Raw genomic sequence first — 19114 nt, 5'->3', positions numbered from 1 at the left:
AAAGAAAGATAATCATAATTAATACCTTAATTTTTAGTATTACGCATTTTTAGGTGCAAAATTTAAAAACATTCTAATACAATAGAGCAGTTTCCAAAAGTAGCATACAGCATGTAAAGCTAAAGAAAGATAATCATAATTAATACCTTTAAAGTTTAAAATCTTGATTTTTTTAAAAATCAAATATTTATAACTTTAATACATACAGCTTAAACCTTATACTTGTTTTCTCTTGTGAGAAAGCAATCTTACAAAGCTAACAATCCTAAAAAATAAAGAATTAAAATTTAATAATTTAATCTAACAAAATTTCTCTCTTTATCCTTTTGCACTCTTTATATGCAACTCAAATCCATCATATAATATTCCTATAATACTCTTGCCTCAAACAATGACGAACAAACTGCTATTCTCATTTAATTACAGACCAAATCTATTCAAATTTCTGAATTTTTAATTTTCATTTCAATTTCAAATGGAATTAGAAGAAGAAACTATCTTTACTGTTATGGATCTTTGTAAATTTGGAGTTAAACAAGAAATACAAGCACAGTATGGATATGGTGAACGTGTCAGGAAAGAAAGATCTCAGATTTCATTCCACTGCAAATATCCAAAATGTCCTGCACATTTTAATGTTGCAATCTTGGATCAAAATAAATACAAACTAATCAAAATAGTTGAAGAACATGATCATTCCGCCCCAAATGACAAAAGTCAATATTCGTCTGTCTTTTATCGCAAATATTTAGAACATTACTTCCAAACAGATGACAATCAAAGAGCGATAGCACAGCTAAATGCATTCAAAGATCTTGAAATTCCTCTTACAGGTCCGTCCATTCCAGAGATGTACGCTCAAAAACCACGTGCAATCAAACGATTTGCAGAGAGAATACATGCTCTTCAAACTAGATATTCTCCTGACGATGTTGTGTCATTGCAAATCTTTGTTCAGACAGTACAAGAAGAATCTCCAGATGATCTCATTGCATTTGAAGTCTCAGACAATAATATGTGTTTCTATTACGCGCCTTTTGAAGGCAAAGCTTATGCGCATAGTATCAAGACATTTCATATAGACAGCACCTATAAATTGTTGCGATCAAACATTCCATTGTATGCATTTACTGGCAAAATCAAAGATTTTCACATTTTCCCTTTTTTATATTTCTTTTGTCAACCAGACACTTATCAAAACATTCAAGTTTGCGTGTGCGCCTATCTCAGATGGGTAACAATTGAGCCAGAATACATTAGCATGGACTGTGCTCCACAGATAGCTCAAGCAATAGAAGAAAGCATTCCACAAGCTCAAATACTTTGGTGCGGAGTACATGTTCTTCGTGCAATTCTTCGCAAATCAAATAAGTTTTCTTCTCAAGAAAAATTTGAACAATTCTATAATTTGATGAAGGATTTAGTCTTCAAATTAGATGCAGAACATGAGGAAGAAGCAAATGCTGCCTATGATCAAGTTCTGGAGTTGCTCGACACAGATCCAACAGCATCTCAATACTTTAACAGACAATGGCGTTACAACATATCAAGATGGATTGCTCGTGACAGGCGTGAAGGCGACGCAACTAACAATATTGCCGAAGCTCATTTTAGAACACTCAAACATGACTATTTTCCTGATCGAAAAAATCTCAGAATTGATGATGTTATTATAGAAATTTATACAAAAGTGATACCATCTTTCGTTATCAAACTCAAAATTGATCAAAATCCAGCAGATGACCGTGTTATTAGGATCATGGAAAAAGCAACTAACGCAGAAATTGATGTAAAAAGACAAAGAAAAATCGAGAGTATTTCAATGCTCAATAGATTGCTCAATGCTGTTAGTGATGACTCAATAGATCCCACTAAAATATATCCGACCTTGAAAGTATTATTACAAAGAACTCATTTTATTTAATTTTGATTTTAATTTTAGATTAAATTATTAAATTTTAATTCTTTATTTTTTAGGATTGTTAGCTTTGTAAGATTGCTTTCTCACAAGAGAAAACAAGTATAAGGTTTAAGCTGTATGTATTAAAGTTATAAATATTTGATTTTTAAAAAAATCAAGATTTTAAACTTTAAAGGTATTAATTATGATTATCTTTCTTTAGCTTTACATGCTGTATGCTACTTTTGGAAACTGCTCTATTGTATTAGAATGTTTTTAAATTTTGCACCTAAAAATGCGTAATACTAAAAATTAAGGTATTAATTATGATTATCTTTCTTTAGCTTTACATGCTGTATGCTACTTTTGTCTTTGAGACATTCCATGATTTAAGTTAAGAAGCTTTAAAAAAATGCAAAAAAAATGTAATAAAATAAAAAAATTTTTAGTATCGATAATCCGAAATATGTTGTTTACTTAAGCCGCTCGCTTCGCTCGCGGCTTAGTTTATTAGTTTTGTACAATCTTTTTTCGAATCTGTTCTTTTCTTAAGCCGCGAGCGAAGCGAGTGGCTTAGTTTCGTAATTTCATACAATTATTTTTCGAATTTGTTCTTTTTGTCAACCGCGAGCGAAGCGAGTGGCTTTTTATTTTTTAAAAATTTTTTCTTTCTTTCTTACTTTTTTTTCCCTTACTTACAAATTTGATATTAACTTACCAAATCTCTCTATCATATAATAATAAATTAATCCATTTTTTGTTTTAAATCCGACACTTTACATTTCTGACATGTAAACTTGTCACTTTTCACTTCACCTCACTGGGCAAGTTTGTGCCCCCTCTCTTTAAAATATAATATTAATCACTCACAATTAAATGTTTATTTTGCCGAAGTTGGCTAGGCTTGCCCTTCGGGCAAGCCTAGCCAACTGAGTCCCGAAATTATATTATATCAAATTTGATTTCTTACCTAAACAATTGTTGCATGTTTATACATTCACCCTACAGATTATTACACTTTATTTAATTCATTCTGACAAAAAGCTTCATGACATGCTTGTTTATAATTTGATGATTTAATAATTAAACAATAATCTGTTAAAGAGAACAATGTTATTTAACATCATTTAAAATGATAAATCAGAAAAGAATTGTAAATTTTTTTAATTTGCAATTTGGATTAGAAATTATCCTACATTCACACAAACAATATACACAATGGCATATGACAAAGCATATAAAAGAAATTATTCAAATAGAATTTAATCTGAAGTGCAATATGCTTATACAATTGAGTCATGTTTGAGTATTGTGCTTGTGAATTGGTGGTGATATACAGTGAATATCATTAATAAAGTAGGACATTAGCTTTAAATAATTATAATGCATGAATTGGAAAAATTATTATTTCTTATTTAGGTAAAAATCCATTAAATCTGGTAAATTGATAAAATCTATAATAATAACAACAGTTCTACTGATATTGTAATGCTCGAAACACTTTATTTAAGTCGAAAAATTGAAAACAAAGAAAATTTTATATTTTTTGTAAGAACGTGGTCATGTCAAATAACGAACAATTTCTCAGAAATAAAAAAGGCTCAATTTTTGTTGTGCATGAAAATTCGGTTCACTTCACTTCTGACAAAAAGTGACAAGTTTACATGACAAAAATAGTTTACATGGCAAAATATATAGGGTATTTTTTTAAAAGCAGTTATCTTTATATATAAAAATAAAACTTTTGATATATTTGAGTAAATGATTTATTAATTAATTTATTTTTTTTAAATCAAATCATATAAATATATATATATATAATAGTGAAATAGAACAAGAGATAATTATTGATGATTAAATTGTAGACGAGGATAAAAGTTTAGATAAATTAATAAAATTAGTGTGGAATCAGACAAAGTTTCCCGCTGTTTGCGAAGGAATTGTTGGCTATGATGTACTGATTCATGATCAGTGCATCATAGCCAACAATTCCTTATACAAAGTTCAAAAACTGATTTTCATTTGGCAGATCCACTTCTTGTCTTTCCATTTTTTTTGAATCAATTTATACAAATAAACATATAAAACACAAAATTATTATTTTATAATATAATTCTTAGATAATACATCCGATATGTAAAGTGACAAAAATGAATTGAACCGAATTTTCATGCATTACAAAAGGCTCAATTTTGGTATATGTATTTATTAATATGAATCTAGTAAGGTCAGGTAAGTGGGGCTTCCAGGCGCGTTGCGCCCTCTAGTGTAATAAACAGAAATTCATCAAAAGTGACAGCTCTCAATTTTTTGACATTTGTAAATTCTAAATTGAATGAGAAAAATGAAATAATACTAAGCATAATACAATATTCTAGATTTAATTATAATTAGGAAAAAGTTAGTTTTGAGAGTACTTTTCATAGGCATATAGAATGAAATCTTCTGAAAAATAATATCACATAAACTCATATTATTTTCTAATATATAACTATTTTATATAAAAATCAAATTCAATGATCTTAAAGCGAAGGATAAACCTCAAAATTTACGAATATAATGAGTGGGAATATAATGCTTATCTATCATAAAACCATATGAAATATCAATTTTTGCTTTACGCCTAATTTTTGACGACAATTAGCAAAAAATGTTAAATGTTAACACTCAGTCCATTTGAATATGAAAAATAAAATTGACTTTGATTAAATGTTTTTATTTATCATGCAATTCTTCTTGCGACCAAAGATTTGAATAAAAGTTCAAAAAATAAGATAGCTTAAAAAATAATATACGGTAGTGTTTACTAATAGATGAATAGAAAAAAAAAAAAAAAAAAAAAAAAAAAGGTAATGGGGCTTCCAGGCACTTCGTGCCTTCTAGCCCTGAAGATGATTATTATAAATGAAGTTTTTTATTCGGAAAATTGTTAGTCTTCTGGGTCGAAAACATTATATATAATGTGTCACTTTTCACAAATTATATATGTTTTCATGTTTTGTCAAACATGAACGTACATGTTTTGTCAAGACTTCTTCGTAAATGTTTTGTCAAGACTTCTTCGTAAATGTTTTGTCAAACATGAACGTAAATGTTTTGTCAAGACTTCATCGTAATGAGTGTAAAGGACCCAAAAATAATGTTTAGGTGAAGAGGTGAGATCTCACCCGTTTTTTCACCTGTTTTCTCACCCTCTTGAATTTTCATGATTTCATCGTAAATGTTTTGTCAAGACTTCTTCTTCGTAATGAGTGTAAAGGACCCAAAAATATAATTTAGGGTAGAAGGTTAGATCTAACCTCTTTTCTAACCTCTTTTCTACCCTCTTGAATTTTCATGATTTCTTCGTAAATGTTTTGTCACTTTTCTGTCACTTTTCAGGTAAAAACATTTTTATTATTATATATAAATGAATTTTACAAAACCACCGTTACCGTTCTTTGGAAATAAGAGTAGATGTAAAGATATTATATTGAGAGAACTTAAGAAACTACCGAATGGTCTAACATTTGTAGATTTGTTCGGTGGAAGTTTCTATATATCCCATTTGTGCCATATAATATTCCCAGACTCAAAGATTATATGCAATGACTTCGACAACTATATGGACCGTCTCAAACATATACCAGACACAAACAATATATTGAAAGAGTTAAAAGAAAAGATACCTATAGGTAAGATGGAACGTATACCATTAGATAAGAAAAATATTGTGAGAGAGGTTTTGAAAAAAGCAGAATATATAGACTGGAATAGTATATCTGCTAGACTATTATATAGTGGTTCTATAAGAGTTCATGACATTGAAACACTTATGTCAAAAGTTTTATATCTTAACTATACAAATGTTTTCAAAGAGGACATAGAAAAATATATTGAGGGTATAGAGTTTGTGAGATGTCATTGGACAGATTTGTATGAAAAATATAAAGACAAGGAAAATGTTTTCTTTATAGTGGACCCGCCGTTCTATAACACATGGGATTTTCAATACCAAGTAGACTGGACTTTGAGAGACTCTTTAGAAACTTTAGACGTTTTACATAACCATCCATGCTTTTACTTTACATCCGATAAAAGTGGTTTGGAAACCGTTATGAGATGGTTAGAGGACATACATGACTATGAGTTTATATATGACAAGATAGAATATGAGAGAGGTCCTATAAACTGGAGAAAGTGTCACAATAAAGAAATTTTATTAGTAAGTAAATGTGGTTTGAAATCGGACTACTTGTTTTAGGTTTTTTCCATTGTGTCATTTATTTCTTTGACGTGGCAGAAAAGTACAGAGAATATGAAGATGAACCAATGCCTGCAAATGTTCAGTATATGTACTCGTAAGAGATATTTTTATCTAATATTAAATGGACGCACAGAACTTAGCGAATGCACAGCAACCTGGACAACCAAACCCAGAGAATATTCCAAATGAAGTTAGAATACAAACTGCAATGGCAAACTATGGTCAAGTGCCAACAGATGTACAAATGCAAACTGCCATGTCAAATGACGCTGCGTTAGGTTTGCCACCATGGTATGCAAATATGAGATGGAAAGAGTTTTATACAAACCCTGAAGTGGGATATAAACAACTTTATGCAGATGACGCGAACACAGGAGTTGACCCAGAATATGTTTTCTACCAGAGGAGAAACAGAATGTATGAGCTCCAGTTAAAGAATGCTATGGAACTCAACAGGAAACGTAAGAGACTAGGCGGACATTAGATTTTTACACGTAGTAAATGGGTTTCTTCAGTAAGATAGGAAACTTCTTTCGAAATGTTGGAAGAGGTATATGGAATGGAATAAAATCTGTCGGAAGAGGAGTATGGAACGGTGTCAAAAATATTGGTAAAAGAGTAGGTCAGTTTTTGGTATTATACCTAAAGACCCTGAACCAGAAGAGCAAGCTCCTGTTATACAATAGCCTGAACCTGCACCACAGTCTAGTTGGCAACCAAATCCAACACCTCAACCGTATTAAAAAATTATATTTTTACCGTTCGATAGTAGTTGTATATGAAACTAAGTTCTAAGTAAAACGCATGGTATAATGGAATTATTCTTTTTCTTCCATCTGTAGTAAACCATACTTGAAAGTCTGAAATACTTCCACTTGGTGGTTCGTATAACTTTGTAGGTTTTTCGTAAAAGTCATTTGCCAAGCATAAGAAAGAGTTTTGGGCGCCAGAAAATGAAGCATGAACAATAATAGCATCTTGGTCGAAAACATTTTCATATGTTCCATTAGGGTTTTCGACTTCATAAAAGTCTGGGTGTACTGGATATGCTGCAGGCTGATTTAACATCCTCAGAAATCTATACCATGCCAAGTTGTTATATTTTGTAGAAATATAAACGTTTTCTCCAAGGTCTTCTATTTTATTGATTTTAACAGTTGCATTTTTCCTGTCATAAATAATATCGAGATGGTATTCTCCTTCGTCAATGTTATACTGGTTTGCATATTCGATATAGATATCGTTTATTTTTTCTTGAAAAGCTTGAAGAGTTGTTTCTAAGTTTACAAGCAAACTAACTTGTAAAAGTTTTCCCTGTTCAAATTTCTCATACATACGTTTTTCTTTGTTATAGTATCTAACTTCAAACCGACCGTAAATGGGAAACCATGTATGGCTTCTGAAATGAACTTCATTCTACGAAAGCCAATAGCTTTTGTGACGGATGGGTCTCTTAACCATCTTAATGGGTAGTCAAAACGATAGCCTTCATGCTTTACGGTCTCTGTCTCAAACTTTTGACCGACATTAGTAAAAAGTTCATCTAATGGTTTAGTTGTAGCAACTCTTGAATTTTCTTTTTCTATTGAAAGCATATTTTATCTAGAATAAAAATGTCGAAAGATATTGCTTCCATGAGAGAAATACAACACAACCGACAACTCATTATGCAAGCTCTAAATAAGAACACAACAAACTTTTCAAACTATTCTAAGATATCTGAGTCATTGAAAGAAGGAAACTTAAAACTGACATTAAACCCAATGACAGATGAGTTTCTGTTTCAAGACAATAAGAACCATACTGTCTGTATAAATCCAACAAAAGGAACTTTAAACGAGAAACCTATAAATGAACTTCTTTTGAAAACAGATGTTGACAACAAAGCTGACAAAGAATATGTAGACGATGCAATAGCAAAAGAAGAAGAAAGAGCTAACAAAGCTTATGCAACAAAAGAACATACTCATCCTGAACTAGCAGACAAAACATATGTTGACAATAAAATGTCAAGTGAAGTGACGAGAGCTGAAAACGAATATTCTAAAAAGACTCATACACATTCTATATCTGAAATAACAGACTTACTTACAAGAAACCTTAAACAGTAAAAGTGCCGTTGGACATACACATACCATTGCAAATATTACAAACTTACAAGAAACCTTAAACAGGAAAAGTGCGTTGGACATACACATACATCTTCTGAAATAACAGACTTAAACGTTAGCCTTGAAAATAAAGCAGATAAAACATATGTCAATGAAATATACCAAAGTTTGATAGGAACAAAAAATATTGAAACTATTGTTGGTGACTTTTCTGTCAATGAAGAAAATAAATATTTTAGATGGCAGTTTGTACAGTCCTTAGAAAATGGTACACGGTATAAACTCATTCCGAAAAATAACAATGAAATGTATGTAAGCTATAAAAAGAATGATGGTACACAAGTTAAAGTTCCATTAGACAACAACTGCTACTTAAACTTATATGGAGACGAACAAAAGAAATATTTAAGAGTTTTTGAAATGACAGATATGACATTGCCTGACCCAGCTCCAGCACCATATTATTATGACTATGGAGATGACGTCAGAACACCACATGTAGATGAACAAAAGCTAACATTATATTTAGATTATTATAGATATAAAAGATATAATGCAATAGAAAAAACGAGAATAGTATACTATTATGAAGATGACAGAAATAAATATTATAGTCAAGATTTTACCTACCCTGAAAACATAAGATTATATTATAAAAAATATTCTGACACAAACCAGAAGAAACCTGAAATAGTTGCACTATATTTTAAGTTCAAAAGAGACAATCCTATAATGTCTCATATGTTTGATTTAATGAACCCAGTAGGTTCTATTTATACATCTATGGAAGCAAGAGGTCCTCAAGTAATGTTTGGTGTTGGTGCATGGGAACAAATAGTCGACAGGTTTTTGTATTGTGCAAACTCTTCAAAGGAAACAGGTGGAAGTAAAACGATTTCAGGTGAAAATTTACCTGCACACAGTCACTACATAGATTTAAGTACATCTCAAGCAGGTTGGCATAAGCATAGATATTGGGATTGGTCAGGAATGACAAAAGGTAAAGGATATGATGTTAAAGACGACGTTAAGTTTGCTATAAATTGTTACTGGAGTGACACTCAGGGAGAAGGAAACCATACACATTTCGTTTCAGGATATACGCAAACAACGGGACAAAGTAAAGAATACATGCCACCTTACATGACAGTTTACGCATGGTATAGAATTGCTTAGTCGTCATTTTCAACTTCTTTAGCATATTCGTCAGGAGTTGTCTTATATTTGTTAGGAACTGTCTTTGAAAGTATACCACCTTGAACTTTGACAAGTTTGAAACGAGGTCTGACAATAGTAGTTTTATCTTCTGCTTGCAGTCTGTACATTTTGCCATGTTTGCCTAAAACTTCATAATATTCTCTTGTATACTTTCTTCTATTTTTACGAACACGAATGTGAGTACCTGTCGGGTTCCCATTGTTGTCATAGTCAATAGTATTTTCATATGGGTCGCGTTTAGGTATTTCTATTTTTACTTTGTCACCTTTCTGAAGTTTGAAGCCCGGCATTCTTTCTTGTTTGTCTCTTTTGACTAAATTATTAAATATATAGTCTTTCTCTAAGTCAGGGTTGTTTTTCATTTCTTCGGGGGAGTGGTTTCCCAAACCTTTTTGTTTACGGCTATTGTAAATATTTAAAACTTGTCTCATCTTTGCCATGGAGAAGTGTCTATATTTGTCGTCATATGACATTTCATTTGCTTCACCACCTTGTGGTTGGTTTAAGTCTCTTAACATTTTTATACAACCGTCAATGACACCAAGAGCAGAATGGTTTTGGTCGACAATGAAATATTGGTTTACATTTTTTGAACGCAGATAGTTTTTTACATCATCTGATTTGAAAGAACTTTCACAGTCAGATGTCAGTTTTGTTGGATGGTATTTGTCAACGAATATTGTCAAAGCTGCAAGATATCTAAAATATTTTTGGACTAATGGTATGGCTTCACAGTATCTTGTGTTTTGACCGACAAATATTAGCCAGTATGGTGGTCCATCTTCTCTATACCTCGGAATGTTTTCCAAGATATCCATAAACCAAGCATTTGGTGTTGAACTAAAGATTTTTATCATGAGTGCTTTCTTTGTCGCTTTAGAAACATAGGGGTCCTTGTTTGGATTCGTCATTTTTTACCCTATAAGAAATGGGTTTATTTGGCGCATTAGCAGGAGTTGCATCCAGATTTTTGCCCGCAGTGGGAACAATAGCCAGAGGTGTATTTGGAGTTGGAAGGAAGATTTTGAGTACATTAGGTATACTTAAAGAGAAAGCACAACCTATTATACAAACTGTACAGAAAGGTTGGGATGTAGCACGAGATGCAACAAATCTTATTCCAAATCCTGAAACAAGAGGAAAAGTTCAAGGATGGATGGACAATGTAGGAAGACAAGCAGGAAACTATTATAACAAAGCAAATGACTACTATAACCAAGCAGGACACTATATGGACCAAGGTGAAAGATTCTTTAACAGAGGATATAACCATGCACAACAGTGGGTAAACAATAACCAACCTCAACCGCCTCAAACGTGGGGAATGTAAAGTTTTTTACTGAGATGAAATGAACAATACAGCATTGAGACAAATGGGTTCAAGATGGATTTGTCGACTTCCAGCAGTTACACAACGTGTTTGTCAAGTTCTTCCTATACCTCAGGAAGTTTTAGACCGACTTAAAAAACAACAACAACCAGTTGAAAACAAACCAAACTAAAATTTTTTACTGAGATGAAATGACCGAAGAAGTTGAAACGGTAGATTTGACACCACAAACAAAAAGTTCAGAACCATTGTCAAAACCTGTCAAAGAACTTACAGATGAAGAGAAAAATTCAATAATAGAAAGTGCCAGGTCTGGAAATACAAACCCTAACTATAAAGTCACTTTTCATAGAAATGGAACGGCTAGTATCTCAAAAAAGAAACAGACTCTCACAAATAAAATATTGAAGTCTGAAGGAGCTTTCGAGACAACAGATGGAAAAGTTTACTTCACTGACCAACAGTTCATTATAGAACATCTCATTGACTTAGAGTCGAAATATTCTAAACTTTACAACAAACACAAAAAGTTGAAAGGAAAACAAAAACAAATGGCATATGATATTTATGAAGATGTTGACGACACAACTGTTCCTGCAGTGAAGTAAAGTCAGAGGAACCGAAAAGTGACGAAAAACCGATAGAAGAAGAAAACCAAAAACTGAAGATAAACCAAAACCAAAGTTTAGTTTCCAAACTAAACCAAGTCAACCTTCATTAGCTGGTATGGGTTGGCGTCAAAGACTTATGGCAGCAGGCGGTTATGTAAAGTAAAGAAAAAATATTTTTTTATTTTTATAAAAATGCCCCCATATAGAATGGATAGAAAGTCTGCTAGAATAAAAGCAGAGTTCAAAGATATGGTTGGAGAGTTTCGAAGAAGTTTAAATATAGGAAGGGAAGACCCATAAAAGTCTATGACAAACTGGCTGGTCTTCGCTACGAAATGGATTTGGAAACAGCACGTGCAATTATCCAAACAGACTAGAGAGGTTAGAAGAAGAACGTCTTATGGACATGCCTTTCGATGTTAGTGAACCTCAAGTTGAAGGACACGACGGCTTTGCCAGATTCTACTGGAAACATGACGAACAATTGCATCCTTTGAGAAGGAAAAAAGGTAGTGCAGAGGATGGTCATGCTCCCATGGAAAGAACAAGATATGCATATGAAAAGTATCGTGAAGTTAGAAGTCAAATTACATCTGGTCGAACCTTTAAGATATAAACGCAAAAATGAAAACATCACAATGTTCTAAAATGTAAAAGCAGCAATGAGGAAATATAACTACTTCGTCAAAAGAGATAGAAAATGAAGAAAAGACCATACTGAACTAAAGAAAGAAGTAGAGAACCAGCAGAAGATAAAATGGACATGTTGACATGTTCTGAAAACACAAAAACTATCCACGCTAACGATTCCTTCTTATCAGATGTCAAAAAGAAAATATAAAGAAACCTTCGCGTCATAGTTAAAATTTTTGATACCTTCGTGAGAGAAGAAATAAGAAGCTACAAAACTGTTTAAAGTCATGAACCATCACAACATATATCGGCCAATGTAATAACGCTTGTAAAAACTTTATGGTAGATAATGTGAGGGTAGATAGAACTGGGGTAAGATAATACCCTTTCTACCCTAAAAATATATTTTTGCTGATTCAGCACAAAATTCTGAGTAAAAGATGACATAATGGAACATCAATGACTTTGTTCTCAAGTAAGCTAGGGGACGATTATGGGCGTAGAAACAGGGTAAAAAACGGGTAGATACTACCCTTCTACCCTAAAAATATATTTTGGGTCTTTTACTGCTCATTACGAAGAAGTCTTGACAAAACATTTACGAAGAAGTATAATTTCTGTGTTGTTGTCAAAATGTCATGTTGTCAACACTTTTTCAGAGAAGTTCATTTAAAACCGAGTGACCTGGTCGCCTAAATATATTTTAAATTGATATTCCGTATGAAATCATGAAATTTCCTTAAGACAGAAAAAAATATTACGACTAGTTTTTTAAAATATTATTTTTTATTTGTAATGTAGATACATGGAAAAGACAAACACTGGAAGTATGAAACAGTTAAAAGAGATGAAATGAGACCAAAGTGGTTTAGAAATTGGTGATTTAAACGTAAGATACTCAAGAAATAGCAACAACATATTCTTTGTCAGCATTTTAACACTATCTGAAAAGAAACATCCCACGATCTGGGTTAGAAATGCTTCTACTCAGAAAATTTGACAAAAGAATCCTGAAGCTTATGATATCGGTGAAGATTCCTATGTGAGACAAGAACAGATATCTTATAGACAAAAGTCCTATACAATAGTTTTGTGTTTATGGTTAGACGCCGGAGTTGTTGATATTAACTTGCTATAAGCTTATGGTCATTCGAATCGGAACGTTGCAGTGAACGGCTTACTTTACGATCGTTCAGAAACCGGAAGGACTTTCAATACAAAAAGATATAAGATAGGGAAGACATTATATATAGGACTGCAAAGATATGACTCTAAACAGTCAATAGAGTTAAGGTTGTGTTTGTTAAGCGATAATGAAAGATGCTGCCTGAAACAGACGACTACTTGTAAAGTTTGAGAGAAAAGTGTAATGGTGGCGTTGCTCGCACGGTAAAGAAAGAACGTTTGAAGTAGGATTGAGAATGAGGGGTTAACAGCTATAAAATTATAGTGTGACGAAAGGTTGCTTGAGCTAAAAATACATGTAGAAGTCGTTTGTATTTCGTTTGTGGTCTTCTTTTGTGAATCAGAAAAAACGTAATTTTTTAATAAAATATTTTTTTTTATATCGTCGGATGATAAGGTACAGATATGTCAACATCAGAGTAACAACAACACATGCTATCGTTCATGGAAGCTATTAAGTGAAGAATACGAGTGGGTTCAGTATAGACAAACAGTTTACGTCTCATTCGTTCGGTCAAAGATTGACATGTACCAAAATGCAAAGTATTTTGAATGGCTCTTCTGTTCTACAAAGCAAGCATACCATTGGTTTGAAAACAACAGCCAAAAGAACTTTTAGAAGAATTTCCTCATATGTTTGCTACCTCCGAAAACCGAGGTAGAGATTCCGTACGAAATCGCAAGAAATTTGGCTCCTGGTTTGGAGAAGGTTTGTATGTACATAGACTTTTGTAAATGCTGTTGCAAATGTGGGCTTCACCTCTTCACCTAAAAATTATTTTTGCTGAATTTCAAAAAATTCTGAGTAAAATGACATATGACACGTGTCAAACCGTGAGTTTTTCACAAATTTAAAAATTGTGAGGAAAGTTTCGTAAAAAAGTGAGAGGTTCCCGACGGTTTCAAACCGCCATACTTTACATGAAGATAGTTTAACAATGTCAACTAATATCATGGTACGATAGAAACGGTTTATGTAAAGTTTACATTTTGTAAAGTTTGTCCTGATCAAGAAAAGTCTTGTATTTTTTCAGAACAAGTCTTGTATTTTTTCAAGACAAAATCTTGTCCTGATTCAGAACAGACTTGGCTTTTTAAGTCAGTTTTTCTTGTAAAGTTCTCAAATTTGAGAACAATTGTCCTGATTCAAGACAAGTCTTGTATTTTTTCAGAACAAGTCTTGTATTTTTTCAAGACAAATCTTGTCCTGATTCAAGACAAGTCTTGTCCTGATTCAAGACAAGTCTTGCACTTTTTCAGGAAATCCTATCGTCCAACTTTACAAATGTCACTTTTTCAACATGATTGCATTTTGGTCGGGGAACAACTTTCTCTCAATTTTGTCACTTTTTCTATCGTCGTGTTTGTCACTTTTCCCTCAGGGTGTGTGTCAGAAAATATCCAAAATCTTTATAGCCTCGTATCTCCTTCAATTCTTGACGGTTTGACATGTATGACACACCATTCAATTCAGAATTTTGTGCTGAATCTTATGGACTTCATTTGTTCGTGACTTCTTTTCACATATGTAACCATGATATTTTAACATTTCTTAAGATAGAAAAAATAACGCTAGTTTTTATAAAAATATTTTTTTATTTTGTATGTAAAGAAGTAATGTCAACAACAGAGAAACACAACACTGCTATCGTTCATGAAGCCATAAATGAAGAATACGAGTACATACAGTTTAACAAACAACTCCGTCTCATTCGTTCGGTCAAAGACGATATGTACCAAATGCAAAGTATTTTGACAGCATGTTTTGCTCCAGATACTAAGAAACCACAAGACTGGTTTAGGAACCAAAGCACACAAGAACTTTTGAGCGAAGCACAGCGAGACCGACTTTTTTCTGGGTCGCCTAAAACTCATGAAAACAGTGAAGAACAGCGAGTAAGTAAAAAACCGCAGTCGCCAAAACTCTATGAAAACAGTGAAGAACAGCGAGTAGGGAAAAAACCCTGGTCGCCAAAACTCTATGAAAATCGTGAAAAATTGCCAAACGGTTTGAGAGGATATTATGTACATAGACTTCTTGTAAATGCTGTTGCAATGTGGGCTTCGCCTCGTTATGCTTGGAATATTTACAGACTTCTTGACGAAATTCACAGACAAGAACGTGAAGAGCTAGAGAACAAGCTTGAAGCAAAAGACAAAAACATTCAGAAAAGAATACTAACGTTCGGCCACGTTGCGGTACCAAAAGGAAAGGAAAAGAACTATAAGTATATGATTTATACTGAAGAGATGGAAAATGAAGAAGATAAAGATATGGTTATGTTGCATTTAGTCAGAAGAAACAACAAAAGCTTTTACGACCTTGCTAAGATTTACAAATCTGACAGAAATTGTTCTATCGCGAAAACTTACCGATTTCAATGACACCGAATGAAGATGTGAAACAAATAGTTCAAGATACTTTACCTCAAACACACTATGATATGAAAGGTTGTACAATACTTACCTTCAAAGAAGATTTGCCATTGTTAAAGGAAAAAATAACAGAGTATTTTTGACAACTTCAAACAAGCAGAGTTAATGAACCATTTATTTTCAAGCTTGACACCAAAGATGGCTCATGTAGCTCTAGATGTAAATTGTCTTGTCAAATCCTTCTGGCATTCCGATACCAAACATACAGACAGAAAAAGTTTTTCCTTCCGACAGAAAAAGTTTTTCCATCCGACAAGAAAAAATTTTCCCGACAACTGGAAAAAATTTTCCTGTTGTCCGTCCGTAAACCATTCAAATTTTCGAAAATTGAGAACTTTTTTCCCGACAACTGGAAAAATTTTTCCTTCCAACAAAAAAAAAATTTTTCCTTCCGACAGGAAAAGTTTTTCCCGACAACTGGAAAAGTTCTTCCTTCCGAACAGGACACAAACGAATGTCCGACGTACCACCAACCGAGTCCATTCCAAAGCCAGAAGGACCGACAGCCCCAGCACCACAACAGACTTACTAAGACTAAACACTTACATTTTTCAAGCTTGACTTTTTACAATTTGAACTTTGTTTGCGTAGATATGAATTCTGAAAGAAGTATGAGGGTCTTGTATGACTTTATACTTCTCCATAGTTCATGTCTGTCAAACTTACCTGCCATGGACTCTTTCATAAGTTCCATGAAATCGTCTTCGGACAATCCGGGAAAAAAGTATTATGTCAGTAAGTATTCTTTTAACATCCTTACTTAAACTCTTTGCTGTCTGTACACAAATGACAACTGAGATGTTAAAGTGTCTGAGCTTCTTAAGAATTCGACACATATCTTGTTCTCTGTTCTTTAACAAAGGATGAGAGGCGAAATCATCTAAGATAAGAAGACATCTGTGAGGGTAAGTCTTCCAATCGTAAGATTGCAATTTCTTCGAAATGTATTCTATCTCTTTCTGTTTGTTTCTGAAGTGTTTCTTCTCTAATATTCTCTGCATTTCCTCATTTGGTCTTTGAACTTAGAATTTATATACTCATTTATAGCATTGTACACCAAAACTCTTCTTTGGGTACTTCTTTATCCAATCTAACAACTCAGAGGTCTTTTATACATACTAACTTAGACTTCTTTATAATATCTTTGAACGAATTGACGGTTTGGTCAAATTGACCAGAAGTACTACAAATGACTACCTAACTCATAGAATGGGTTCTTCTCATCTAGTTCTTGTTGTTGTGCAGCCATTTTAAGATAAGTGAAAGTCTTACCCGACCCAGGTGGTGCGATTAGACCTGTTATACCATTCTGAGCAAATAGGAACTTGTCATGTATGGGTTTTATCTGAGCATTTTTCCAACTTCCTCTTGTTCTTATTTAAAACATTCTCAAATTTCTTGTCAATGTCAGCAAACTTTTTTTCTAACATATTTTTTAGGAAAAATTAAAATTTTTATCTTTTTGAAAATGTCTAGCGATTTCGCTATCTATTTCGAGACAAGCTTTTTGACAGCAAAACATCTTCGACCATAAAATCTTACATAGTGTAAACAAGAAAGGTGAATTTGTTCTAAAGTTCTGTTTCTGGAATATGACAAGAACCATAAAACATTAGGCAGAGAAGTCTTTAAGTTTGTCAATGACAGACTTGTTGACAGAGATGACGCCTCTTGGAGAGATGAAGTCCAACAAAAGTTCTTAGAATGCAAAGAAGACACATGCGCTGTTCTTGAAGATGAAATAGGAAACAGAATAGAAGAGCTATTAAAGGACAAAGAACTTTTACATAAATATGGTTCTGAGAAATTTGACATAACTCCACCAGAAAAGAAGAAGAAGAGAGAAAAGAAAGAAAAGAAAGTAGAAGAAAAGAAAGTAGAAGAGAAGAAAGAACCGTGAACCAGTTCCAGAGAAGGTGAGATATGACATGTAAAAAATAAAATTTATTTTTAGAACATTTCTGGGTCAATGTCAATGTTCTCTTCCTCTTTAGGAGAAACACTGGCTTAGACTCTAAAATCTTTTTACCCAATTTACCTTGAACTTCAACTATCTTAGACTCATAATATTCATAGTCGTCTGCTTTCTTTGGTTCATAAGGTATAACAAGTTTGTATGCTTTACCTTTCTCGAGTTTTGAGAACTTTCTGTCAAAATTTTCTTTGACTGTCAACAAACCTTCTATGTCTAAGTCTTCAAAAGTTGCACCACTTTTTCTAACAACAGCAAACTTTAACTGGTGCAATGTTCCAAACTTTGTCAAATGTAGACTTTTCAAAATTATAGAAGTAAACATTCAAATATGCGAATGGAGCTAACTTATCTTTGACTTCTGTCATGTACTTATTTACTGAGATGAATTTTGCCATCTTTTTCTATCGGATAAAAAAAATATTTTTTAAAAATTTACTCAGAAAAATTATTTCTTTCTATATTTGCCATTCCGAACTTCGAAAGATGTTTATGAATTTCTCATACAGAGCTTAGATCTCTATATATCGTTTTCATGACAATATTTTCTATATTCTTCATATAAAGCCTTTTTCATACATTTCATAAGGACAATCTAACCAGAATAGGCGCATATCCGTTATTTTGCTCCCATCCGCTTAAAACTCTTTTTGTCTCTTTGTTTTGACTTCAAATGACTCACAACAGTGAATTTCATTTCTATCTAACAAACAAGTTTCCCAACGGTCTTCTCAAAACAACTCAGCGTACATTTCAAATAAATAAAAAAAATATTTTTTTTAAATTTACTCAGAAAAATTTTCTTTGTATTACGCCGTTCTGTACATCCAAAAGATTTTTGACATTTGCCAAGATGTTCGTTTAGACGCTGCCATATAACCATACTCTTGACAATACTGTTTATATTCATCGTACAATGACCTTTCATCTAATGACACAAAGTCAGTTTCATCTATAAACAGTTCATATACACTCTTGTTTGCTTCTAACAATGTTTGTCTTTCTTCGGTATGTGGAATTTGTCTTGGATTGAACTTTGAAATATCTAATGTCATGAAATATGAGAACAAGTGGTTGTAAAAGTTAGGTGTCAAAGTTTCTGCTAAGTCGTCAAAATATTCTGTATCTTGCATATGAGAATCTGACGTTCTGACAACTACATATCTCTGTCAGAACTTTCTAACTTCATCGGAACAACATTGTTTGAAACCATGATGAAATTTGCAACATTTTCACAAACTCTTTGGTCTTTATATTTTCTTTCAAACAACTCCAACTTTGTCTGTTATAAGACTCTTCAAAGCATCTGAGTTTAAAACCTTTGTTGTATCTATACTTTGTAAGTTCGTTACATACTATAAGTTTCATATTCTCTATTGAAGAGTTAAATTTACCGCAGATGTTTTCTAAGTTTTGTCATATTAGGTTCGAATAGCCCTCTAACAGTTTGCACAAATATCTGTAAAGAATGT

The 19114-nt window shown here is 32.7% G+C and overlaps 7 protein-coding genes across 7 annotated transcripts, besides 7 other annotated features; 6 read left to right on the top strand and 1 right to left on the bottom strand.

Moving 5' to 3' along the window:
- Window positions 1-2740: part of a mobile genetic element that runs on past the window's edge.
- On the top strand, window positions 476-1395 carry TVAGG3_0091210 (MULE transposase domain-containing protein; the record flags this gene model as incomplete). Its single annotated transcript, XM_051222459.1, has 1 exon — window positions 476-1395. A coding segment is annotated over one exon (920 nt), but the record flags the coding sequence as incomplete, so codon positions are not given.
- TVAGG3_0091200 (MULE transposase domain-containing protein) lies at window positions 1451-1924 on the top strand (the record flags this gene model as incomplete). Its single annotated transcript, XM_051222458.1, has 1 exon — window positions 1451-1924. A coding segment is annotated over one exon (474 nt), but the record flags the coding sequence as incomplete, so codon positions are not given.
- Window positions 2741-3808: 1068 nt separating the features above from the next.
- Window positions 3809-3913: a mobile genetic element.
- A 55-nt stretch (window positions 3914-3968) lies between these two features.
- Window positions 3969-4013: a mobile genetic element.
- Window positions 3969-4013: a terminal%2Cinverted (terminal inverted repeat of LTR141 transposon ID:TVAGG3_0091170).
- Window positions 4014-4169: 156 nt separating this feature from the next.
- Window positions 4170-4206: a mobile genetic element.
- Window positions 4170-4206: a terminal%2Cinverted (terminal inverted repeat of Banshee-A3 transposon ID:TVAGG3_0091160).
- Window positions 4207-6267: 2061 nt separating this feature from the next.
- On the top strand, window positions 6268-6630 carry TVAGG3_0091150 (uncharacterized protein; the record flags this gene model as incomplete). The annotated part of the gene is made up of 1 exon (XM_051222457.1): window positions 6268-6630. One exon carries the CDS (start codon window positions 6268-6270, stop codon window positions 6628-6630), a length of 363 nt encoding a protein of 120 aa, XP_051107443.1.
- A 1561-nt stretch (window positions 6631-8191) lies between these two features.
- Window positions 8192-19114: part of a mobile genetic element that runs on past the window's edge.
- Window positions 10404-10805, top strand: TVAGG3_0091140 (uncharacterized protein; the record flags this gene model as incomplete). Its single annotated transcript, XM_051222456.1, has 1 exon — window positions 10404-10805. The coding sequence occupies one exon, from the start codon at window positions 10404-10406 to the stop codon at window positions 10803-10805; it is 402 nt and encodes a 133-aa protein (XP_051107442.1).
- On the top strand, window positions 10825-10977 carry TVAGG3_0091130 (uncharacterized protein; the record flags this gene model as incomplete). The annotated part of the gene is made up of 1 exon (XM_051222455.1): window positions 10825-10977. The coding sequence occupies one exon, from the start codon at window positions 10825-10827 to the stop codon at window positions 10975-10977; it is 153 nt and encodes a 50-aa protein (XP_051107441.1).
- TVAGG3_0091120 (KilA, N-terminal/APSES-type HTH, DNA-binding family) lies at window positions 14852-15219 on the top strand (the record flags this gene model as incomplete). Its single annotated transcript, XM_001305124.2, has 1 exon — window positions 14852-15219. A coding segment is annotated over one exon (368 nt), but the record flags the coding sequence as incomplete, so codon positions are not given.
- TVAGG3_0091110 (protein of unknown function, DUF4108 family) lies at window positions 17621-17967 on the bottom strand (the record flags this gene model as incomplete). The annotated part of the gene is made up of 1 exon (XM_051222454.1): window positions 17621-17967. A coding segment is annotated over one exon (347 nt), but the record flags the coding sequence as incomplete, so codon positions are not given.

Source organism: Trichomonas vaginalis, chromosome IV, assembly GCF_026262505.1.
Source record: "Trichomonas vaginalis G3 chromosome IV, whole genome shotgun sequence".
NCBI classification, from domain to species: Eukaryota; Parabasalia; order Trichomonadida; family Trichomonadidae; genus Trichomonas; species Trichomonas vaginalis.
This window is presented reverse-complemented; position numbering and strand designations above follow the sequence as displayed.